Below are 22,839 nucleotides of genomic sequence, written 5' to 3' on the forward strand. Positions count from 1 at the left end.
ACCAAAACTGACAACTAGGCAAACAAGGGTTATATAACTAATGTTCCTCCCTTTTTCTAAATAGTTTTAAGAATGGAACTGATAATATTCCTACCTCTAGACACCATTGTCATAGGAACAATACACTGCTATTCTAAAGCATTGGAGTGTTTATAAGCGATCAATTAATTGCAAATTTAGAGTTCACAAAATCAAAGTAAAAAAACATACATATAAAAATGTAAACACTTCATAATGTCCTTTGTTTTCAATCTTTTTTCCAAAAAGATTAAAATAAAAAATAAAAACAGTTTTTCCACAAGCTTGTGTTACTCAGCTTCCAAATACATTGGGGGAGAAAACTGGCATAGATACAGGAAAATAATTCCAAATTCTTTATCAGTGCAAGGATTTGTGATTAAAATTGTGAATACGCCATGTGGCCATTTAGGAGGCTTAGAGGGTCAGTGGAGGGGGCCACCACAGCGTTCCCTTCCTGTGACTGCACTCTTTTCAAGAAAACGTACTCCAGGTCAGACTGATGGGCCTAAACCTCTTGATGTATCTGGCTGGACACGGGGAGCCATGGCTGCTATCATACGCCAGCAAGATTGCCGGCAAATGAAGCATCTCCACCATTACGGTATGTTTAACATTAAATCGTGACAAATGGCTCTTTAAATACATAAGGATAAAAATTGGTTATACCATTGGCCTGTCCTCATCCTGATGTACTCCTTCTTACATTGAGGATTTATCAAAGTGTATTTATTTCTGGACAATCTTTTGGATGCTGATTAGCATAGATCGGTACAGGTTCATTGTTTTAAGATGTGTATGTGGCAAAGTCATAAAGGTTCTCAAACCGTAATTGTAATAAAGAATATTTGCTTTGAATTACACTAGATAATTACAATGGTAAAGAATGTGAGCACAGATTACCAACATCATAAAACTGTAATTTTGTTCAGGATTATAAAGATTTCTCCATCTGACTATAGGTCTCTCTCAATTTCTGATGATACAGTTGTAAGAATGGTACCACACAGGGGAGCACAGACTCCTATCATAGCTAATGATGATCACACTGTCCCCCCAGCAGGTAGAGATGGTATATTCTTTACCTGCCGATATTCTCCTAATACATCATAGGTCAGTGCCTCCCTGTGTAGAGGATATCAATGGTAAATAAGTGACACACAATAAAATTGGAATCTTATAAAATATGACTGTACATCTTTATTCAATCAACCAAAATTGCCATTTCGAACAAAGTAACAAAAATTACATCTTGTATTAAAAGATACACAAAATAATTCTAACAGCATTTACAGGTAACCAAAACTATTGGACATATGTATTTGTATAGTGTAAATGTTCCACAACTTTTTAAATATGCAAAGTGATCACAAGATTTTGTTGCAGAATTGTATTATATGTGATCACTAACAAAACTATAAAAGAATAGTAACACGCCCATCCAATAAGTGTCATTTAAAAAAACTTATGCAGTATACATGCACAGTAATGTAATATAAAGTTTCAGATGGGCCTACTGCTAATGAAACATTACAGACTGGATTGATTCACATCTTTTACTAACCTTATTTACTACAATGCTATGGGTTAAGTGTGAAAAAAATCGGATTTATTTGTTATGCAGTAAGACAGTAATGATTTTAACCATAGTGTAATACCTATTCTAACCTGCACATGTCAGTGTGTAGAAAGTGAGTTACTGAGCACAATAATTATTATTTGCATACAAAAATAACAGAACATGAGGTTATACTAAATGTGTCACTGAAAGTTTACAAAAAGTTGGCACACGCTAAAGTCCTCTAATAAATTATTTTAATAAAGGTTTGCATACAAAAACTACAAAGGTTTAGCAAGTAACATAGTAGGAAAAAGTGCAAAATACTAAGTGCAAAGTGTGTGTTCACTTTTCTAAAGATCCAGAAAGTGCAAGACACTAAAAAGAAATAAACTACAGAGATCAGATGAACTTATAGGGGTATTACCATGAAGACAAGGTTCTTAAATGTACTCAGGATAAAAACACATTCTCTAATTCAATGTTTTTAACAAAGATACAACATTTCACAGATATAATTCCAACCTGTCTCTATCAGTCCCGCTGTGCACAATTTTGGTTGCCTAGACCAGACCCTGGATCTTATGATTATGGGGTCATGTTTTTCTGTCTGACGCTGAGATGAACTTTCCTCTCCCTATAGCCCTTGTGTTCCAGGACGAGCTCACACACACACACATAGAGACCCCTCCTGTCCGCACTTAAGGAGAGTAAAGCTGCAGACACATAAGAGCTTTATCCAGGGGAGAGGGAAAGCACAGCAGTTCTGACAGTATGTGTTATAGGTGAGATATAGCAGAGCCGTGTATGTTATTATCCCTATGATAGTAAAGAAATATGTAATATGCATCTCATGGATCTCATAATTTCTTATCTCTGATCAGTCTCATTTCTCTGTTTATGTGTCAGATACTAGTGAATGTTCAGAAGCAAAATGAAAGTGTATATAAACCTGTACCCTTATAATCTAAGCACATTGTCAGCACTGGATGGATCATAATGTGTCTGCTTAGAGAGTAAAGTAAGGGGTTAAAAATGATATTTATTGTATAAACATCACTAGGGTATTACATTTTAAGAATTTTCTTTCTTAACCCCTTTGATGGACAGACATGGGAGGAATAATATGTAGTTATCAGAGTGATGGAAAATGAAGGGAAAGCAAGAGTTTTTCTTCAATTCCTGAACCCTCATATCACCCAATAAAATATTACCAAAACAAGGAGAAAATTCTAATAAAGTATATATTAACTAATTATTCTTAGTACAATAGGAAAGACACGATGTGGGGAATTCGTTAAGACTGGCGTTTAAAAATTTCCTCCAACAGTGCTCCGGTGCTTGTATCCGACCTCCGACCTCTTAGTAGTTTCAGGCTAGTTGCCATAGACCTTACCAGTTTTACTATGGCAACTATAATAAATGTGGCGGCACAGGACATAGAAAGTAAAAAACTGGCAGAGAAGGTATAATCAATCTCAACCAATAGGTTTCTACCTAGTATGTTATTACTTTATATCAAGTATCCTTTGAGTCCTGGATAATTACAATAAAGGGGGTGTACACATTCAACTCCCAAATACACATTAACACTTGTCTTGCATACAATCCCTGTGTCCTGTATAGGATACATTTCTGCCCTACACATAGGATTAGACTTTTCAATTTCAGAGTACTGAATCTTTGTTTTTCTGATATCATCTGTTGAGGGAAAGAGGAGTCACCCAGTTGAAATTAGTTAAAAGTAAGCCCAGACTTTACTAGTCATTTACACTGCAGGCATACACTTTAATGGGCATAGAGTAGATGATAAAGAAAACTAAACACTCCATAAATTCAAAAATAAAAAAGGTTTTGATTTACCAGACCTAACAATATTTCAGCCCTATTGATTTTTATCAACCTTGAGAAGGTCACTCCCTTGGATTTATGGGGTGCTGTGACCTTTTTCTATTTGGTGTTACATTGTGAACCTCTTACATGAGGTTTAAAAGCTAAATGTTCCATTCCTTTATAGAAATTCTATGACTGTATTGTTGTTTCTGAATTTTTTATTCTCTATAGCAGTGATGGCAAACTGTTGGAGACAGAGTTCCCAAGCTACAACCAAAACCCACTTGTAAGTTGCAAAGTGCCAACATGACAATTTAAGCAGTAACTTATTGATCCCTACTGTATCACTGGTTGTAATCGTATTGGCCACCTGAATTCACCAATACAATAGAAAGATGATGGAAAATTTGGATTCTAGCTTCCCTCCAGGGTCCCTGAAGAGTGAGAATCAGAGGAGCAGGAACTCCAATGACAATCCATCTCTATCCGCACCTTTTCGCTCCTCCTGTAGTCCTGGCAGCCAAGAATGTCGCTTTAAAATAGCGCTGAGCATGGTACATCCTGGACTGTATTGGATCACAGGAAAAAGCCTTGAGTTTGATCTGGCAAACTCTGTGTTGGGGTGAAGGCCTGGGTGTCTAAAGAAAGGGCTCTGTGTGCCACCTCTGGCACCCGTGCCATAGGTTCGCCACCACTGGTCTATAGGGTCAACTTAAGACGAATGGGCATAGTAATGGAGAAATTGACAAGCATGCTAATGAATATTCAGGGGTAAAATTATTATATATATGGTCAATTTATAGAGTGTTATATAGCTTTTCCTTTTAAGGTGTGGGCTGACTATTTGAAGAATTAGAAGTGTTTAAGTATCCCAATATTATGTAGGGGAACAGCGGAGCTACAGTAAGATTATACATCACTTCTAAAAAGTAACCTGCTTGAGATGCCCAGTCTGGGCATATTTATTCAGCTCCCATTCAGTTCTATAGGAGTTGTATACAGCATATACACTAATCTGTAAACTTTTCTGAAGGCTAGGACAATAAAGCAATTACCAAGTGTGTTATTAAGGTTGGCATATAAAGGTTTTTCTTCATTGTAAATGCAATTCAGATTAGAATCTCTTAAACAATAAAAAATGCAGGTTGCTTAATCTTTAGTTCCTAACATAATGGCTACGTGCACATTTTTGGACGTGTTCTATGCGTTATTTGAATGGCTAGCACGCGCCCATATCTATTTCTATGGGTTCATACACACAGCTGTGCTTTCCATGGCCCTCTGTAGGAGCTCACTGCCCAAGATGCACATTTTGGAGCAGGTCCTATTTTTGGCAGTCTCTTCTACTGTCATCAGTGCGTTAGCCGATCTCATATGAAGATGACACATAGACCACAGGAAGCCTAAGTAAGTAAATACTGGCCTTGCTGCAGCACGTAGACAGCATTAAGTACTGTGAAATATGAATTCACATCACTGCTCTTTATGGGTGATCCAGCTAAACTGAGGCAGGGAACGTCAGGGAAGTGGCAGATTGAGCGTCCAAGAGTAGTATCTGGAAGAGTCAGTCTTGATCAATTGATCTATAACCCAGAATTACCAAGGAATTAATTTACATGTTATACTAAATGATTTCCCAACAACATCAATCACCTTTTCTGCTCTAAACCATGATGTCTGCACAAAGGACATAATTTCCAATGTGACAATACAAACTATATATTAACTGTAATGTAATAATCATTTGAAGGACCTGGGACCATAACTGTTGCTTCAAAGCATCCGGATGGACGTAAGAACCTAAGATTATATTAATAAGACAGTGGACAATTATAAAGCCGATATACACAAATGAAAGCTTCTACCAAGATTGTGTAGTTTTGCTATAGTACAAAGCAACAATGAAATACACACCTCTTAGTAACAATGTCTATAAAAGTTTCCTTGGGTGGTCTCATGACTGAGAATTTATAGCCCACGTTTCCATTCATTCCATTATCAGACTTAAAAGCCAGAGATCTGCTAGTGATAACCATTCAAAGTAAAGTTCAGATGATCAACATGTGTAGGTGAAGTAATGCAGTCGCTGTAGATGTGACTCAGAGCTAAGCTCAAGATTTCCTTCTTCTCTTTGTAGAACCGTAGTTCTCTCCCGGCTTTTCTGGACTCCTCCAGTTCCCGGAGAGCAAGCTGAAGCTCCTGAGATATGATTCCAGGAGACTCTTCCTCCTTCATTATCCAGTCTAAGGCCATGTGGCTCCTCATTCGCTCATCTAAGGAGTACTGGGAGTAGTAAGCAATAACCTCCTGTGAAGTAAAAATAAAACTATATTAAATAATCTAATAAACTATATAATTTGATATTGATGTCAATTTGGATCTTTTTAGTGCAAATGCCAAATGATAAATAAAACTGCCAGAATGTAAAAAGTTGTATGTCACAAACTTTTGTTTGGTAGGTCTCAATGAACCACTCTGAAAGTCATAGAGAGAAATAGCTTTTTAAATATTCTATAGACAAGCTCAAAAAGTTACACGAAATTACAATAGGTTCTAGTGTGGTCCATAAGTTAGGACCTCATTGGCAGCATCTGTATGGAACGACAGCTTCACATTTAAGATTATACAGCACTGTGGATTAAAGTGGAAAATCATTATGTTGAATACTAGGTGTAGCACAAAACGGTTACCAGATCTACCTTTGGGATGAATAGGGGATATTTTTTTTTTTTAATTTTCTCCTGAAGATATACAAGGCGAAATTTAACACTGCAAAATATTTTACTTTTGCCAACCTACTGCACTTTTCATTTTCGCCTACCAATGCTAGATTATTCAAGTCAATCTAGATTTGGTAGACAGATTGATGAAGTAAAATATTTCCAAAAGTCAGATATTTAGGCAAAATTTTACTTACGCCTATCTGGAATCAGTAGAACAGAAACACTTTTTTTGTGACTTTTCACTAAAGACTTTTCACAACACCTCTAGTTGACTTTTCACAGGATGTGGATATCTATGTAAGCCACTTCAGTGCTGGTTGTCTCAAGCTTGAAGGGCTGGTTCAATTGTTGAATTGATCTGACATGGTGAGATCTTTTGTACGTTGGGGCCTGTAAATCCCGCACACATGGGAGCAGGCCTGAGACAAGGTATTTTGACACCCTAGGCAGGTAAAAGGGGTATTCCCACGAAGACAAGATTCTTAAATATACTCAGGATAACAACATAACAACATCTACTTTACTGTTATTAACAAAAATACAGCATTTCACAGATATAAGTCCAACCTGTCTCTATCAGTCCTGGTGTTTACAATTTTGGCTGTCCTTGTAATATGACTGTAAATCTTCTGTCTTGTAAATCTTCTGACTTTGATCAGATTTTTCTCATGAATAGCTTCTCTTGTCTGCACATTGTAGCACTCTCTGCATCCTGCCCCCCCCCCCATGCATTACAAGACCAGCTCAGACACAGGCACTTCCTACCAGCAAGAAGCATCGTGCAGAGACTTACTCTACAAGCTATAGGCAATTAAGGTCTTTATATGCATTTTATTTATTAGGTGAGGGAGCACTAAGCTCAATGCATCAGTTTTCTGTCAGACTTTGTATGTTATTTCTAGTGCACAATGCTTGCACCGGTATTTAAGAAGAATCTGCGTCACATATGTGTCGCACGTGACCCTTTTGTGTCGTGACTGCACTATTCGTCATGCAACACAAATTTCTGCACTGAAGGGAGGCGTTCCAGTGCTCCCTTGGATCGTGCACCAGATTTAACATGCAAAAGTCTCATAGAAACTCTGTCGGAGCAGTGCAAAGGGCACCAGATTCATGAAGAACGGGCTCAAAAAATCCTGAATCTGGCACTTTCTGCACTACACCCAGATTCTGCACATAGTACTGTACATAGTACACAATGCACTGTTCCTAGTAAATGTGCCCCATTGTGTTTTATATCCATCTCTTGGATCCATTCATCTCTCATCTCTCTTTTACTGTGTCAGATACTAGTACAATCTTCAGAAGCTAAATAAAAGTGTAGATAAACTGAACCCTGATAATCTTAGCACATTGTCAGTACACAGCTGCTCATAGAAGAGGGCTCTTGAAGTGTCTGGTTAGAGAGTCCCACACTCTGGAATCTTACACTGACCATCCCTGAGTGATAGAAGCTAAAACAGCAATACAACTGAGTAAAATTATAAAGTAATGGGTTGAAAATGATCTTTATTGTGTAAACATCACTAGGAGATAAAAATTTGAAATCTATTATGGACAAACCCTTTTATTTTACACAACACATATATGTATAATACAGGCATACACATACATATGTATGTATAGTACATACATATGAATAGAACATACTGTATATGTATACGCACACACACACATATATATATCCTTACTTAATGTACTTCTAATGGGTAGGGCACAAATCAGCTCTGGCCTTATCTCTTACCACTCATTGCACAGCCCTCCCACTCTCTACCTGTCCGGCTTCAGGAGGAGATGAACTCACAGAGCATGGAGCAAGCACAGCAAACTACAGCTTTGTATGGCACTGTTGCTCTGTTATAGACTCTCATGGCAGGCTGAGTTCACCCCTCTACTCCTATACACTGCACTGCTGCTGCATCTTCGTCGGTGGGCACTGGTATGATTCAAAACAGTGTCTGTAAACATTTTTCTCCCACTTTCTCACTACTTTATTTGGGCTCCCCCCCCCCCTTTATGACTAGTGCCAAGTTGGCGCCCTTGGCTGGAGGAAGTTTATCATATGCAGCTCTACTCCAATAACCTGCACCTGCCCACTCCACCACTCGCCAGTGCCCCCTTCATGCACCTTTACACCCAACTGACACAGAGACAGCGTTAAGGGGGAAATAATCACAAGGAATGGAGTAAAATTGGCTTTATACTAAATAATTGCATGAGAAATGACTGGTTGGCTCAGGCTTATTCCAGCAAGTGTTTTTTCAAAGGTCTCAGGTTTGGGCCCAAGATTACCAAAGCAGCTGGATCTGAAAGGGGTTGGCTCTGATAAAACAATCCCTTTAACATACATTTTATGGATGCAATCCTCTTAGTTATAAAATGACTTCTGTAACATCTGATTTCATCATTCAGCCTCTCATGTCTGAATAATAAACAGCGTGAAGAGTGAATATATTTTTAGTTACAGATCTAACGAAAAAGAAAAATGAGCCGGACCTTCCCCGACACATGGTTTGTGTACGGCATTCTTCCACATAACACATGGCATTTATTTCACATTTTCAAACTGATTCCGAACAATTCTGATCCGGCGGCTGAAACACAGGATATTCTGCAAAGGGTTTACATTATAAATCCCGGGTAAGAGTGAAATGGCAAGCCGAGCATTTGTTAATTAATGAAAAATGTATGTCTGGCTACTTCACGCTCTGAAATTGGTTGCAAAGTTATGGAGCCAACACATATAAAACATGGTATTAATACTGTGACACTGAGAGCAGATGTCAAAACAATAGTCCAGCGCTAATAAGACAATGCAGTCCATTCAGGCCGCTCCATTGTGACTCAGGATAGTGAAATGCGATATTCACGTTATATGATGGAAATAGCAGATAAATGAATAGTCTGCATTAAGCGTAATTAACAAATACACAAATTGGCTCAGGAGAACATAATAATATACAAAAATATAGAAGGAATAATTGGAGTCTGTTAGAGAAGCTGTCAGTTACCTCATAGGTCTTATGAAGCTTTCCATCCAAACAAATAGATTTATTTCATCCATTGGATCATTTAATGAATAGAACGTCAAGATACTTGACAGAATTAATAATGAGAGACTGAAAATTATTATAACGGGAAGTGGAAATATAAATAATGAGGATAATACACATAGACATAGGCTTAGGTTTACGTTTAGGAATATTATAGACTTTTATCCATTTATTTAAATACATTTTCCAGCTAAATGATGGAAATGTTTAGTACAGCACACATGGCAGGATCGCCCCGTGTACAGCAGCCACGAAACAGAACCGGAGCGCTACGTGTAATGACAGTACAGTGGAACCCTGGATTACAAGTACGGTAACTCGGTCTGCAAGTGTTTTTCCAGACAAACTTGCATTTTACAAAAAGTGTAACTTGATTTACAAGCAAAATTTCATAATTGGAGCATTATGTCAGCCCTCCCCATCATCTACTGTGACTAAATATTTTTGGGGTGTGTCTGACAGCCCTGGAACATGTTTGGGAAAACCAAAGAATTTAGGGACCTGCTAGATTCTGGTTGAAACCCTGGAGTGAGAGGAGCTGTACTTAATGCTCCTATAATCCCCATGCTCGTAGATATGTTTCCACTTCCCACCCTCCCGCTATATTGCGTCTTATAATTCCCCTTCCTGTCTTTCCTCTTCTTGCCCCACCACCCCCTCTTTGCTTTCTTTATTATTTTTCCCATTTGTGTATAGTGTTAATATTTAGTGTGATTGTTGGATGTTTGTTTGGATGTTTCCCACCTCGCAATCATAGATTCACTTACTAGGCAGGCCGATTTCTCCCTTTCTTTGAGGTATTAATGATAAAGTTATGATATACTTGTGGAGTATTTTTTTACATTCTTTACTTTAAAAGTTGTACTTCCTCCTCCGAAAGGATCTCAGGACGTTACATAGTTTCATGTCTACTATGATGTACTCATCTCCCTATGGTCCTGCGAGACTCTATTCGGTCTTTTGTTGCCTTCTTCTAACTAATTGGCAATATTTTTTGTGTTATTTTGATAATGTGTGTTAAAAGTTTACAATACTTTAATAAAATGAGTGAACATAAACATTTTTGGGGTGCAGAATGAATCATCTGCCTTGCAATGATTTCCTATGGCTTGACTTGCTTTGACATACAAGCGATTTGAATTACAAGAAAACATTCAGCTTGTAAAGCTATTTGGTCATCATAGAACCATTTGTCTTTGATTGATTTACAAGTGATTTGGATTACATGTTCCCGCAGTTAATTATGCTTGTAATCCAAGTTTCCACTGTGGTGGTTTTATTGAGGTGGGGGTGCTTTTTAAGTAGTGCCTGTTTATATGAATGTGTGGTGGTAGAGGGTTAGGGCCAGAGGGGTGAAACAATGGGTCGAAAGTCAGATTTGTCTGTTCGGAGACATTGCTAATTAAGGCCGCCTTGCAGTAGTGTGAAGACTTCCATCCACTCAACGCTCCACTGAGGGATTCTGGAAAATATGCTTTCAAAGATGGGAAAAGGTTTTTCTTAAAAACCCAAGAGTGGTGGAGGGCCAACGATTGCTATACAACTTAGGGCCCATGGTAGCTTTAATTCACCACTACATTTAGTAGTGGTTTTATATGGTATAGAAGATTATTCCTATTAACCTAAATGTTCTTATATACAGTACTTTAGTAATAAGTGAAGTGGATGCAATGCTAGATCCTAAACTGTTCTAGAAAACCGGCCTATAAAGAGGGCTTAGTGCGTCAGATCAGAGATAGTCCTGTATCAGACACCCCTTCCTTTTCCTAGAAAACCAAAAGATATAGTTTAATTTGCTATATGTAATTGCCAGTATATCATTTCCGATTTCTAAGAATTATAATCCCTAAATCATGTCATTATGTTCTAGGAAAATTGTAACTTTAATATAGCAGCTTAAGTAATTGTTAAGAGAAGGATCAGTTTTTGTCATTCTACTGTCTCAATAACTTCCATGTAAAAACTAATTCAATTCATTATATTCAAACTACAAAGCAGATCCCTTACAAATATAATCATTGCCATGTGTTGTTTAATCACTTTCCAATTTTCCCTCGCTTTCTTCTCGGGCCCAAATAAATCCAATTAAATATGAACATAATCCTTAGCTGATAATCTAATCATTCTACGTATGCATCAAACCAGCTTTGGTTACAGCACTAAGCCTATTATTATCGCCTCAAATCTGCTTTCACCCACATTGTTCCCATCAAACAGATGATAACAAGGTAAACACAGTTGGAAATGATGAGAAATCTCTGCTGACTCAACTTTAAAGGGGTTGGCCAGAAACTATCTTGATGTTGGGTGAGTGACGTCTTCCAGCTCCATGCTCTGTGCTCATGACACAGTTATCAGGCTCGAAAGGAAAAGTTGTGAGGAGTATATAGAAAATATAAGGAACACTGAGTGGTCTGTTGTGGTATAAAGGTTATATATGATACATATGGGGGCACATTGTGGTCAGTTGGCCCATTGTTATTAAATGGCAGACACATTTAATAACTGTTATAGCTGTGTATTGTAGTCTAAGGCTAAGTATAGTAAATTACCAACATCCAGAAGTTCGTTTGTAACTAGGCATTGTCTGTAAGTCGGGTGTTCTTAAGTAGGGGACCACCTGTATAGGGAATGGTGTAATCAGTTTTGGTGTATGCGGGATATATAAGATAAATGCTGGGGGCACAGTGTGGGCAGTTGTGATGTGAGGGACATATATAGTACACACATATATTATATATATATATATATATATATATATATATATATATATATATATATATATACGGGTGTGTGGGCCCAGTGGGCCACATGTATCATAAGTCTGGCTTTTTTCTTATTGATACAGTTTTTTCTTATTGATACATACGGCGTTTGGTCTATAGTGAAAAAGTCGCAATCAGTAAGCTTATTTGAATGCCTGGTCAGGAGCAGCCTTAGGTTTGCGCCAAAATTTCCAACTTTTTGGCGACTTTTAAAAAATTACATAACTGGATTCAGGTGATAATTCAGGGAACACTGCAAAAAACTAGACAATGTCGTACTATGAAGGTAGACTGTCTTAGGCGCAAAAAATGCTGCGAATGAGCACATGCACCATGAAGAGTCTCAAAAGCTAAAAGAAAAGCCAAGCCAAAAGTTTGATACATGTGCTTCAGTGTGGTCAGTTGTAGGGTGAGTTGTATAAATGATAAATTTGGGAGCACAGTGTGATCAGTTCTGGTGTGAAGGGTAGATATGACAAAAGCTGGGGAGGGGGCACAGTGTGGTGAAATGTGTTGTGAGCGGTATATATAATATATAGGGGGCAGAGCAATGTCATTGTAGTATGAGGGATACATATCATATACACAGGGACATATATAAAATAAATTGGGATACAGTCAATCACAACAGGTAGAACCAGGTATATACATTAGCTTGGCATTTTTACTTTACATTGGAGGGTCACTTTAAGTGTTTAAACGCTCATCTTCCCGTCCCTAAGGAGGAATATGAGACACAATGATGTGCTGTACGCTGCTGACACATCTTGCTGTTTTGACATTTTCACAGGATGCATTAAATATATTTTGTTGCCATAAAGGGTCCTAAGGTGCAGACTCCGTGTGATGCGGTGGTGAATACTTTTTTCCATTATCTGCATCAGTAAAAACTGGGCCAAATGTTTAGGTTTATTTACAGCGAGTGCCAGCAACTATTTCTTCACTATGATTTGTGTTCCTAACTTTACCATCTGCTTTGAGAACTGACTTCCTATACTGTTCCCATAAGACTTTTATTTTTCTGTATAAAAATAAAGCAACAACAGAAAATATAAAAGTCGACCAAGTCATGGACAACTGGAAATATCAACGTAACTCTACAAGAATCACACAGTGTGCGTTAATACAGGTTTCTGTACAACAAAAATTTCTCTCTGTTCTCTGCAGCTGGCACCATAGCTGGTTCCACTCTTCCTCTTTCCAGATAAAGCTTTTGGGGGAACCTGTCATCAGGTTTTCACCATTAAACCTGTGTGCCCACAGAAGTTGTTTCACTGTTTCCATAGCTTATATCTTTATTAAATCTATTTTTTTTAAAAAAAAAAGTAGCTGGTGCCAGCCCAGGAGGCTCACCAAGTCATTTGTGGTGTTTTTTCTCTTCTCCAATGTCTCCCTCGGCTCCTTCATTCCCCCCTCCCTCAGGAATGAGGGAGGGGAAATGGGGGAGTTGAGGGAGACGTTGGCAAAAGAGAAATTCCTGCAATGTGAAGGTGATCAGGTTGGGGGGTAAAAAGGGAGGATGAGTGGAAGGGGCATTATACAGGGTAGATGCATTTTAAAGTGCAGGAGAAAAGCAGAAAAGAAAGGGTCCACAATGAGAGGGGGTGCAGAAAGGGAGCACAATGAAAGGGGGTGCACACAATAAGAGAGGAGTGGCACAATGAGGGGGAGCATTGTAGGGGCCATTACACTGGGTGTTACACTGTGTGGGAGTACTAGGGGATGGGATAGGGGACGTTTCATGCTTTTTGTCCCTCTTTCTCCAATGCAAAAGTTGGGAAGCATTAGTATTCAGTCAGCATTTCAGCTGTATATGCTTCAGTATTTTTGTTCCTACTTGTGCCATTTGTAAATCTGTTTTTAAGAAATGTGTTTTCGGAAAGTCCTAGTTTTATCACATTTCTGGGTTCTGTCAAATTTCCTTGGTTTAAAACAAGCCTTAATGTAGACCTAGAAACTGTAATCTGGTTCTGGATATATAATAATCAATTATTGTAGGTCTGACATTCTGTTCATAAACCTGAGTAATCAGATGGGCATGTTCCTTGTGGTTCTCTTTAGTCCATCTCAGTAGTTATGTCCTTGATAGATGACATAATGGAGCATAAATATCAGGTCTAATTATTTTGTCTAATTTTGCTAATAATTTTGGCAAATATGATGGTCACATTTGCAAAATGATTAATCCATTAGTCAAAGCAAAGAAAGGAATTCATCAACAATAAGGCTTTTTGTAGTATAATAGCAAGAATCTTTAGTATCAAGGACCAATCATCAATTCTGTTGCCGACAGACTCTTTGTATTTATTACTTGGTGCCACTCCATTGCAGTTGGAATTTTAGCTCTATCCATCACCATCCACTCTTGAGTATTGAGTGGCTAACTTTTGATATATGCCAATTACGCTCTACTGTATGTCAGGTAAGCAGTCCTGGACTGGAGAAGATAGACTAGCACCACCCGCTTGACAATAATGAAACTAATTCATATACTGTGTGTAGAATCAAATGCCAAAGATTAACCATAAACAATGGGGGAGAGAGAAACCATTTGAACTGCTCCAAAATCAGTGAACTGACACAGATTAAGGCCGCTTCTACACTTCCGAGTGTGATGGGATGAACTTGCATCACACTCCCAATGTGAGCTGCTTGGATCGCACGGCCCAAACGCTGCAAATCGGAACTGGGGATGCAAAGGGAGTCAAAGTTGGGGTAGTTGGTTTTGACACTCAGAAAGACCTTTTTTTTTTACTTATACAAGATAATTTTTTAGCATATTGGAAATCCCATTGGCTTCAAACATGGGAAGATATCTCCTTGCATGTCAGTGCCAATACGGCATCTGCTTGGTTACAGCCAGTGCTTCTCATTTAGTGCGATATGACTCATATCATTTATTAACATATACAAGTGGTTATAATCCCCACATCATACTTACTTTAGTTTCCCAAGATCTGTATTTAATCACTCGTTCTCCAGTTTACTTGCTATTGGCAGCATCATTTAGAGCAAGAATTGGCATCAGATATGACTGAATTCAAAATTCACAGCTGTTTCTTAGTAAAGCTGTGGGATTCCAGAATAAAATGCAAATGCATGCTGGGTAGGTGTTTATGGGTTAAACGCATGGACTGGGTAATGTGTTAGATATTGCTTACCTGACGGGAGCACTTTGTGTCTCGCAAGGCTTTAAGACTTCCGTTCCAGTGCAGGAGCTGAAAGACTATCATGAGTTCCTGTAATACGGAGAGAAATACCAGAAATTTAGTCAGGTCCGCTATACTACATGACTACACGACATGCATATTATTCATTTAACATATTCAACAACATTATTCCTACACTTTATAACCCATAAAGTATCTATTTAAAGGAAATCTAATATCAGATTACCTGATAGTAGATTCTTACTACTCACCGCTCTGTCTCATCCCCATCTGCTGTAATCCTCTTTTAGTAAGTTTTAAAATGCCCACATTTAGTAGAAAAAAGTTTTCTAAAACATGCAAATGAGTCTGAGCACCTCTCGGCTCCACCCCCTGGCCCGACTGGTACGCCTACACAGTGTTCAGAGAGCTTGTGACGTCCCTGGCTCTCCTTCTGCAATTCCCGTGCTACGCAAGATCACAGCGTTCCCTCTCACGGACCCCAACGGCCAGTGCAGGGAATGCTACGATCACGCATAGTGCGAGGGGGAGCCGGTGACGTCACCCGATCTCTAAACACTGTGTAGGCAGGGATAGTCAGGCCAGGGAGCATTATTAGATTACTTAGCGGCGGAGCCAGGAGGTGCTCTGAAGAGCACCTCAGACTCATTTGCATATTTTAAAAAGCAATTTTTCTAATAAATGTGACCCATCTAAAACATACTAAAAGCATATTACAGCAGATGGGGATTGGACAGGGAGGTGAGTAGTAAGAATCTACCATCAGGTAATCGGGCAGTAGATGTCCTTTAATGGGATACATTGCAAATGAAGTATTATTAACTGCAATAAAAGTTACATCAAATATTGATTCAAGGAAACCTTTCTCTTGTAGTAACAAGGTGATCTTCAGGCAGCATGTTACATGCAGTCAAAAAGCTAAAACTGACCAAAAATGTTTTCCACACTCTGATAAGATCTGCAACGCAAGTGTGAAAAAACAGCCCTGGAAGCCTCCCATTGTTTGTGCTGTTAGAAGTAGCAGGGCTGTGAAATCTTTTAATCCAGATCTGCTACTCTTGCAAGGACCCTGGGCGGTCTTTTGTTACTCATTGCACTTTCCTGCTCAATTGCCAATGAAATGGTACCTTCAATGGGGAAACTGTGATGAAGTGCTAGCCACCCTCCTCTTCTACCTGTTACAGGTCATCTAGTCTGATCCTTGGTGTTTACCTTTCAACATCAATTGCATGAGAATGTGCAAGATCCCCCAGTGGGGCCTAGCCTTTTCTTGGGGCCTTGAGGAAGCCGGGGTCAGAACACCAGAGTTGCTGGCAATTGTGGCCTAGGGCGCGCTGATGTCACGGTGCTTGGTTTGGGGACCGGAGGGCTGTCCTACAGCCTGACAGGTCTCCAGCAGGTGGTGTGTGCAAGAAATATGGAGGGAGAAACTGGTGTACTGGTTCTTCCTGGGGCAACCCCTCTGTGTCTATAATATATGTTCCTGGGTGATGGATGGGGAAGCCCGTGGTGGTAAAAGCCGTACCCAGGGATCAGACAGAGGCAACGTTGTGCAAAATAACTCATGGTTCATTACTGAACAACAGCAGGCAACAGGCCTAAACGGTCTCACAGCAGATTCTGGTACTGGAGTGGTCTTGGAGAGGCTCCTCAGGAATAGTGCACCAGCCTGGTAGTAGATGCAGGCTGGGATGATTTGGATGGAGCTGTTTCCAAACTGTGGAAGCTGCAGCTCTGAGTCTCCTGACTCTGGTCCTGGGATTAGGTTGTCAGCACTGAGGGTGTACTGAACACTGTCTCTCTCTTCACTCAGTTCATGTGCTGAGAGCATGTGATAAGGCCTTGTACTCTTCAAGAGAGCTGGTGGTAAAGAGGCCGTTCCCCCCTTGTGTTCCTGGTCAAGTGGTAGCACCTCTCCAATCACACTCTAGTTTACAATGCATGCAACATCATTGGTCAATAACTTACACCCACTTAACTATTGCCTGTTCAGGCAAGATCTACAGCTGCTATTACCTGAGCTCTCCCTGCATTATCCCTTGGGTGAGTTGGGCAGGCTCACCAGATGGATCTTGACAGGTAGAGGGCCCTATTTGCAACTACTTCCTTGCCTACACTTTGGCAGCGGTGTTGAAAATGTGTCAGTGATGCTGTGCAATACATACAGCCATTTACATGAGCACCATCCTGCCAAGGTTACATCTACCTACCCATCAGTGCACCATGTAGAAATCTCAGAATGCATATGATCCATCATTGGGAATCGAAACAGTTTCTAATAAGTGGGACTGGGGATGCTGTAATGCTGTAATAAGCTTGTAGCGATAAACAGGGTAATATGTATACAATGTTTAGGTGGGAGATGCTAAAAGGGGTTTTCCCATGAAACAAGTTAGACCCTTTCCTTCCACGACAGGCTGCTCGGCTCACCTCAAGGAGTGACAAGGGGTCTGACAGGGGTACACTGGACCCCAATGGACCTCCCCATTCTCGTGATCTGTGGGGGAGACGCCCACCAATCAGCAAGTTAGTTTCATGGGAAAACTCCTTTAAGGGAGGTATTCTGGCTGTTGAGTCACCAATGCAACTGGGCACTAAACTGATAAGGTTTTTTGGAGGCTTTCATTATTCTGGCAGCTTTGTGACTGACCTTAGTATAGTGTAGATTACAACTGCCATAACCCCTGGGCTGTATGAATATTATAGCCCCTATGAGTCTGGAATCACTTCCTACATATAGTACAAGAATCAAGCTACTTAGGGAATGGAGGATGCGTCCCATCTTCCTGCTTTCCATCTGCGGTTTCAGAATCTTTGGAGGACCTCCAAAGGTCCTGAAATGGCTCTTGTGTACATGTGTACTGAGAGCAGGAACAAATGTACAAGGATTTTATGGTGGATGGTCCCGAGTATAACATTTTTTGGGAGGTTCAGGTGGCCATGGGCCCCATGCTACTGCCAAAATTGCCCATATTATAATCCACTACTGGTTACATCAAGAGTGACATCAATGTGCCCATGAATGTGGAAACTGTGGCACATAAACAAATCCCTACTTGGCATATAATACCTGCATGACTACCCAGCCAATGATAAAACAATTGATCCTTAAGAAGTTAAGCAACAAACTCAAAATTGCTCCATCTGCATTATATACAAAGATTTTTTTTATTTTCCATTATTTCTCTAACATTATTATCAAAAAATGCTTTTATACTCGATAACTTTACGTCTTTATAGATGGCAAAAAGAGGTAGATGAAACCTCCCAAAGTGGATAATATAATAAAAGTAATAAGGAATGCCAGCGCATTTCAGTGCATCTGGTCTTCAAAGAAATGTTGTTTCTTTATTTTATTATAAACTCACTTTGGCCGCAAAACTCCGGCTCTGAAACGTACCACAGCCTTTCCTGAAAACAATACTCTTCCTTGGCCCGGATGGTGAATTTCTGTGTGATGAGATGGTGCTCTGTTATTCTTTCTATTGTAATTGTGTTTTCTTTTAGATTGTCAGCACCAGTGCCAGTGAGGGGGATTATGACTATTACATTGGGGGGGCTGCGGCACTTAGTGTCTATAGGTAGCATTGGGTCCACGAGTCACTGCCATTAAAGAACACACAGTACAGATCGGGCTAGTTATATAACACCATCTTGCCACCAGTAAACAACATGTTACACATGCTAAATACTGGAATGCCGAGCAGATCATAAACTCTGCCCATGGCAGATGTGCTCCCTATCCAAGCTTCACTTGTGGTTTCTAAGAACATAAAATGCATTATTAGAATCGTGGGTGGCCTGGAAATGGGGAAGGAAGTGACACATTTATAGCTGAGAGCACAAACACATTACAAAATGATTTTTTTATGACCAGCACTAAAACGGTGAGGTCTTATCTGCTGTCCGTGTAATGCACTGCACGCAGATTACAGGTTTAGCTCATACTGAATTGTGGACATACATGGGTGGGAATACCTCCAACAATGGGCTCAACCGGGCTTATAGATGGTTTGGTCATAAAATGAAAGTTCTGGGACACTTTAAGTTTTTGATGCTGTATCTAAAAACTACATGTACATTTGTACATGGTCTTTCAGTGAACCTTCTTGTGGTTTCTCAACATTTACATTTATTTAATTTTTCAATTCTCCCTCCAGTTAAAGATTCAATTGCGAAAATGTATTAAAGCACTTGCAGATTTGTGCCATATCTGTCTAAAATGTATTGCACCACCAGTTGGTTTAGACCAACTAAAAAGAGGTCTAAAGAACGAACCGACAGTCTTATACTGCACCAGATTTATTATCACAGCAAAACACTAGTATTTTTTTAGCTCTAGATGTTTTTAAATTCCCTCCAATGTATCACATGGGTTAAAGGAGTATGTCCCCTAAAAGGGGTTGTACAGTGCAAATGCCAACCTGCTTTACCTGCCCCTCTGGTCCAGTCTTGTCCTGACAGTCTTATAGTTCTCATTTTGCTGTTGACAGGTGACATGGTATTCGGAACAGGCTATTACTATTGCTATTAGTCACATCAGTGACTGCTACGCAAACAGCACATCAATGCTAAAGTCAGTCAGTTAGTGTAATATTATTTATTAGAGAGCAAAAAATATAATGTAATTAATTAGGAAGAATTTGTATATATTAACTGTTCAGGGGCCATAGTGTTTCTTATACAAAGGGGGTATTCTAAGGATTATAATGTATTGAGGGATCACAGTGTAAATTTGATAAGCAGGGACACAGCATGGTCAGGGTTATATTTTATTAGGGACATAGTTTTCATCATAATTGTGAGTAACTGTGGCATTTTTAGGTGCACAGTGTGGAGATGTGTGGTAAGCAGCTAGAGACATCATGTTGACAAATTCTGCTGTGAGAAGTCATGGCTAGGAGAAGTTGTCATGTAGCTCTGGACCTGATGGAGCAGGTCGTCATCTGTGAGCTTTTAGATGGCACTTCTACATGTGTGTGATCAGTACTTGAATCTAACCGTCCAGTGTCTATAACTCTTCTACCATGTCTTATGCCATTCCCAGTGCACAAGTGAGCCAAGGCTTCTGAATGTGGTGCAGTACTCACAAGGTGGGGGAAGTTGTAAATTTCATAGGTAATTTTCATTATTTCAGGTGCTTTTTAAGGATTTGCATCAAAGTTTAGTGGCTATGAAAACCCCAAGAATTTCTATTTTTTATCCCCCCATGCCATCCTTATGCCAAGTGGCTATAGTAGGTCTGTGGAGAAGTGGGTAGTGGTCAGAGTTGAAAACTATAGAATTCTACACCATGCAGTAACTGGCCTAGAATTCACCAGGGCACATCTTAATACATTGCCTGCCGGCAGGGAGAGTGTGCATTAGGTGCCCATTTGTTATAAATTCCACCGATTTGTTTTAGTTGGTGCACTACCAATCACAATCCATGTACATATGTGGTGCCGTTTCGATTACAGAACATTTATATATTTCTAATGAAGTACAACTATAGGCATCTCGTCCAGAAGTTCTTCAGTAATGAATGCTTCAAAACTCAAATCTTTTTTAAATGTAATCCTTTTTTTAATACAACTTTTGCAGCCAATTCTTTTTGTGGTATTTGCCATTAATGTGGTCTTCTAAAACAAATATTCTGTAAATCCACTTTCAATGTAGTAGAAAAATATAATTCCATGGGGTAATGATTGGACAAAATCAGAATTAATTAACATTTTTGATTGACACAAGCCTGGTACGGCAAATCCATCTATTTTCACAGATATACTGTAGATGTGGGCAAATACTGTAACCGTACCCCCTGCTGGGTTTCATTTCAGCCTTCCCCAAAGGGCTGTTTTCAGAGTCTACTTTTTGGCCACTCACTGTTCTCACCTATTAATGTTTGGAGGTGAGGAAAGAACTAATTTCCTGTTGGAAAATATATGGTAGGTTCATTTACCTTAGAGGACATTTTTATATTTCTTTGTAGTGTAGTATGTTTTATTCATGGGTATGTGATATCCCAGCATAAATTTACTTGCATTAACAAGCTCTATGGGGACACACTCAACACACCCCAAATAATCAGCCTCTTAGCATTGGAAATGTTTCTTTAATCCACTCTGATAATTGGCCAGTGTATGTTTGGATTCCACTTTCCTCTCCTTTACAATCATCTGGTGCCTTTGCTGTTCGCTGGCACCATCTACTTCTCTTTTATGTGGTGTATGGGGAAATGTTTAGTATTGGGACAGAGAGCACAGCAAAATGCTTGCATTGAATTACATTTGTTATACTAACTGCGCAGCTATTCTTGTGCCTTCTTATATTTCCCAAATGTACGGCAAATTTTAGACATAGTTGGCAGCTCCTTAGTTGATGTCTTGAGTTTCATGAATGCATTATAACACTTTTGTTGACGAGAAAAAGATTAGCAGGCGCTGCTTCTACTGCATTGTTGGGAGTTATATTTTCCATACAATGGAAAAGTATACTTTAAATATTTCCAAGGAAGATTACAAATTCCTCTTTACATAAGCCTCATTCATTTGGGCAGATTTTTACCTATCATGATGTTACAACCTTTTTCTCTTTGTTAGGGGGTTAGTTTTTGTGTCCCTTGACTTTACTGGAATGGTGATGTGGCGATGTAAATGGGCAGATACAAATTACTCTTGTAACTTACTTTTTTTTTTTAAATTTACTACAATATAAGGTGAAAGGTGAATATAAGGTGAAAGAGGTTCTGAGCACTATTTTCTCCAATGATTGGTGGTTACTGGTTACAAAGCATTTTAGGGGAAAATGATTGATTCTTAATACAGAACAGTCACTTGCCTTGATGTTCCCACTGTGTATTGGACCGCCGGACAGTTACGTTATGTAACTTTGTGTGCCCTTAATGCCCTCCACACATAGGTGAAGTCGTAAGGCCAGCTAATCCAGCAATCTGTGAAGTTCCATAGGAAGTTGCATTTAAAGGGGTTTTCCCACAAAGCAAAGTTAGGCCCTATCCCATGGATAGGGCCTAACTTGTTGATAAGTGGGGGGTCTCAGTGCTGAGACCCCCGCAGACCAATCCTCAGACTAATGGAGCAGAAGGCCACGCATGACTCCATAAATCTCTATGGAGCTGACAGAGATTTCACGTAGGAGAGGTAGGAGAGACTCACGTAGATACGATCCCTGGGGCAGAGACGCTACCTCACTTGCACGCCGGACAGCGGTCAGGTACGCTCCAACATGGAGCGGTCAGGTACGCTCCAACATGGAGCGTACCTGACCACTGTCCGGCGTGCAAGTGAGGTAGCGTCTCTGCCCCAGGGATCGTATCTACGTGAGTCTCTCCTACCATACTATATTATATGTACCGTACTACCGGACTTTATGAATAGTACACAATTGTATCGGTAATTGACTCACCCGACCCTGAGGTAATTTCACCTTATGCAAGCAAACGTCTAAAGAAATGTGCAATGTATATATTTATGGAACAAAATGAAAGTTCTTAAGAATGATGTATGAGCAAGAAGTTACAAAGTAAAAGTAATACTTATTTACTAAACGGTTTAATGTGGTCAATCATTGGACACTGTTCATAGAATGCGATTTTAAGGGAGAGCCGGAGAATCTCCCGTCCTAGACCACTCCTTTTGATTAACTCCACACACTGTGCCTTTTTTGTTTTATAAAGTAGGCAAAATTCAGTACAGACAGTCCCCGGGTAACATACACATA

The 22,839-nt window shown here is 39.5% G+C and overlaps 1 protein-coding gene across 2 annotated transcripts in view; it reads right to left on the minus strand.

Moving 5' to 3' along the window:
- Positions 1–1,193: 1,193 nt before the first annotated feature.
- Positions 1,194–22,839, minus strand: part of LIX1 (limb and CNS expressed 1) — an 86,170-nt gene continuing 64,524 nt past the window's right edge. For both annotated transcript variants that reach the window (XM_072139952.1, XM_072139941.1), the window contains 2 exons: positions 15,112–15,189; positions 1,194–5,716 (listed from right to left, as the gene is read on the minus strand). In XM_072139952.1, coding sequence (XP_071996053.1) covers positions 5,432–5,716; positions 15,112–15,189 — 363 coding nt within the window. In that variant the 3' untranslated portion in view covers positions 1,194–5,431. The remainder of the gene's footprint in view (positions 5,717–15,111; positions 15,190–22,839) is intronic.

This window comes from Engystomops pustulosus, chromosome 1 (assembly GCF_040894005.1).
Source record: "Engystomops pustulosus chromosome 1, aEngPut4.maternal, whole genome shotgun sequence".
Taxonomy (NCBI): Eukaryota; Metazoa; Chordata; class Amphibia; order Anura; family Leptodactylidae; genus Engystomops; species Engystomops pustulosus.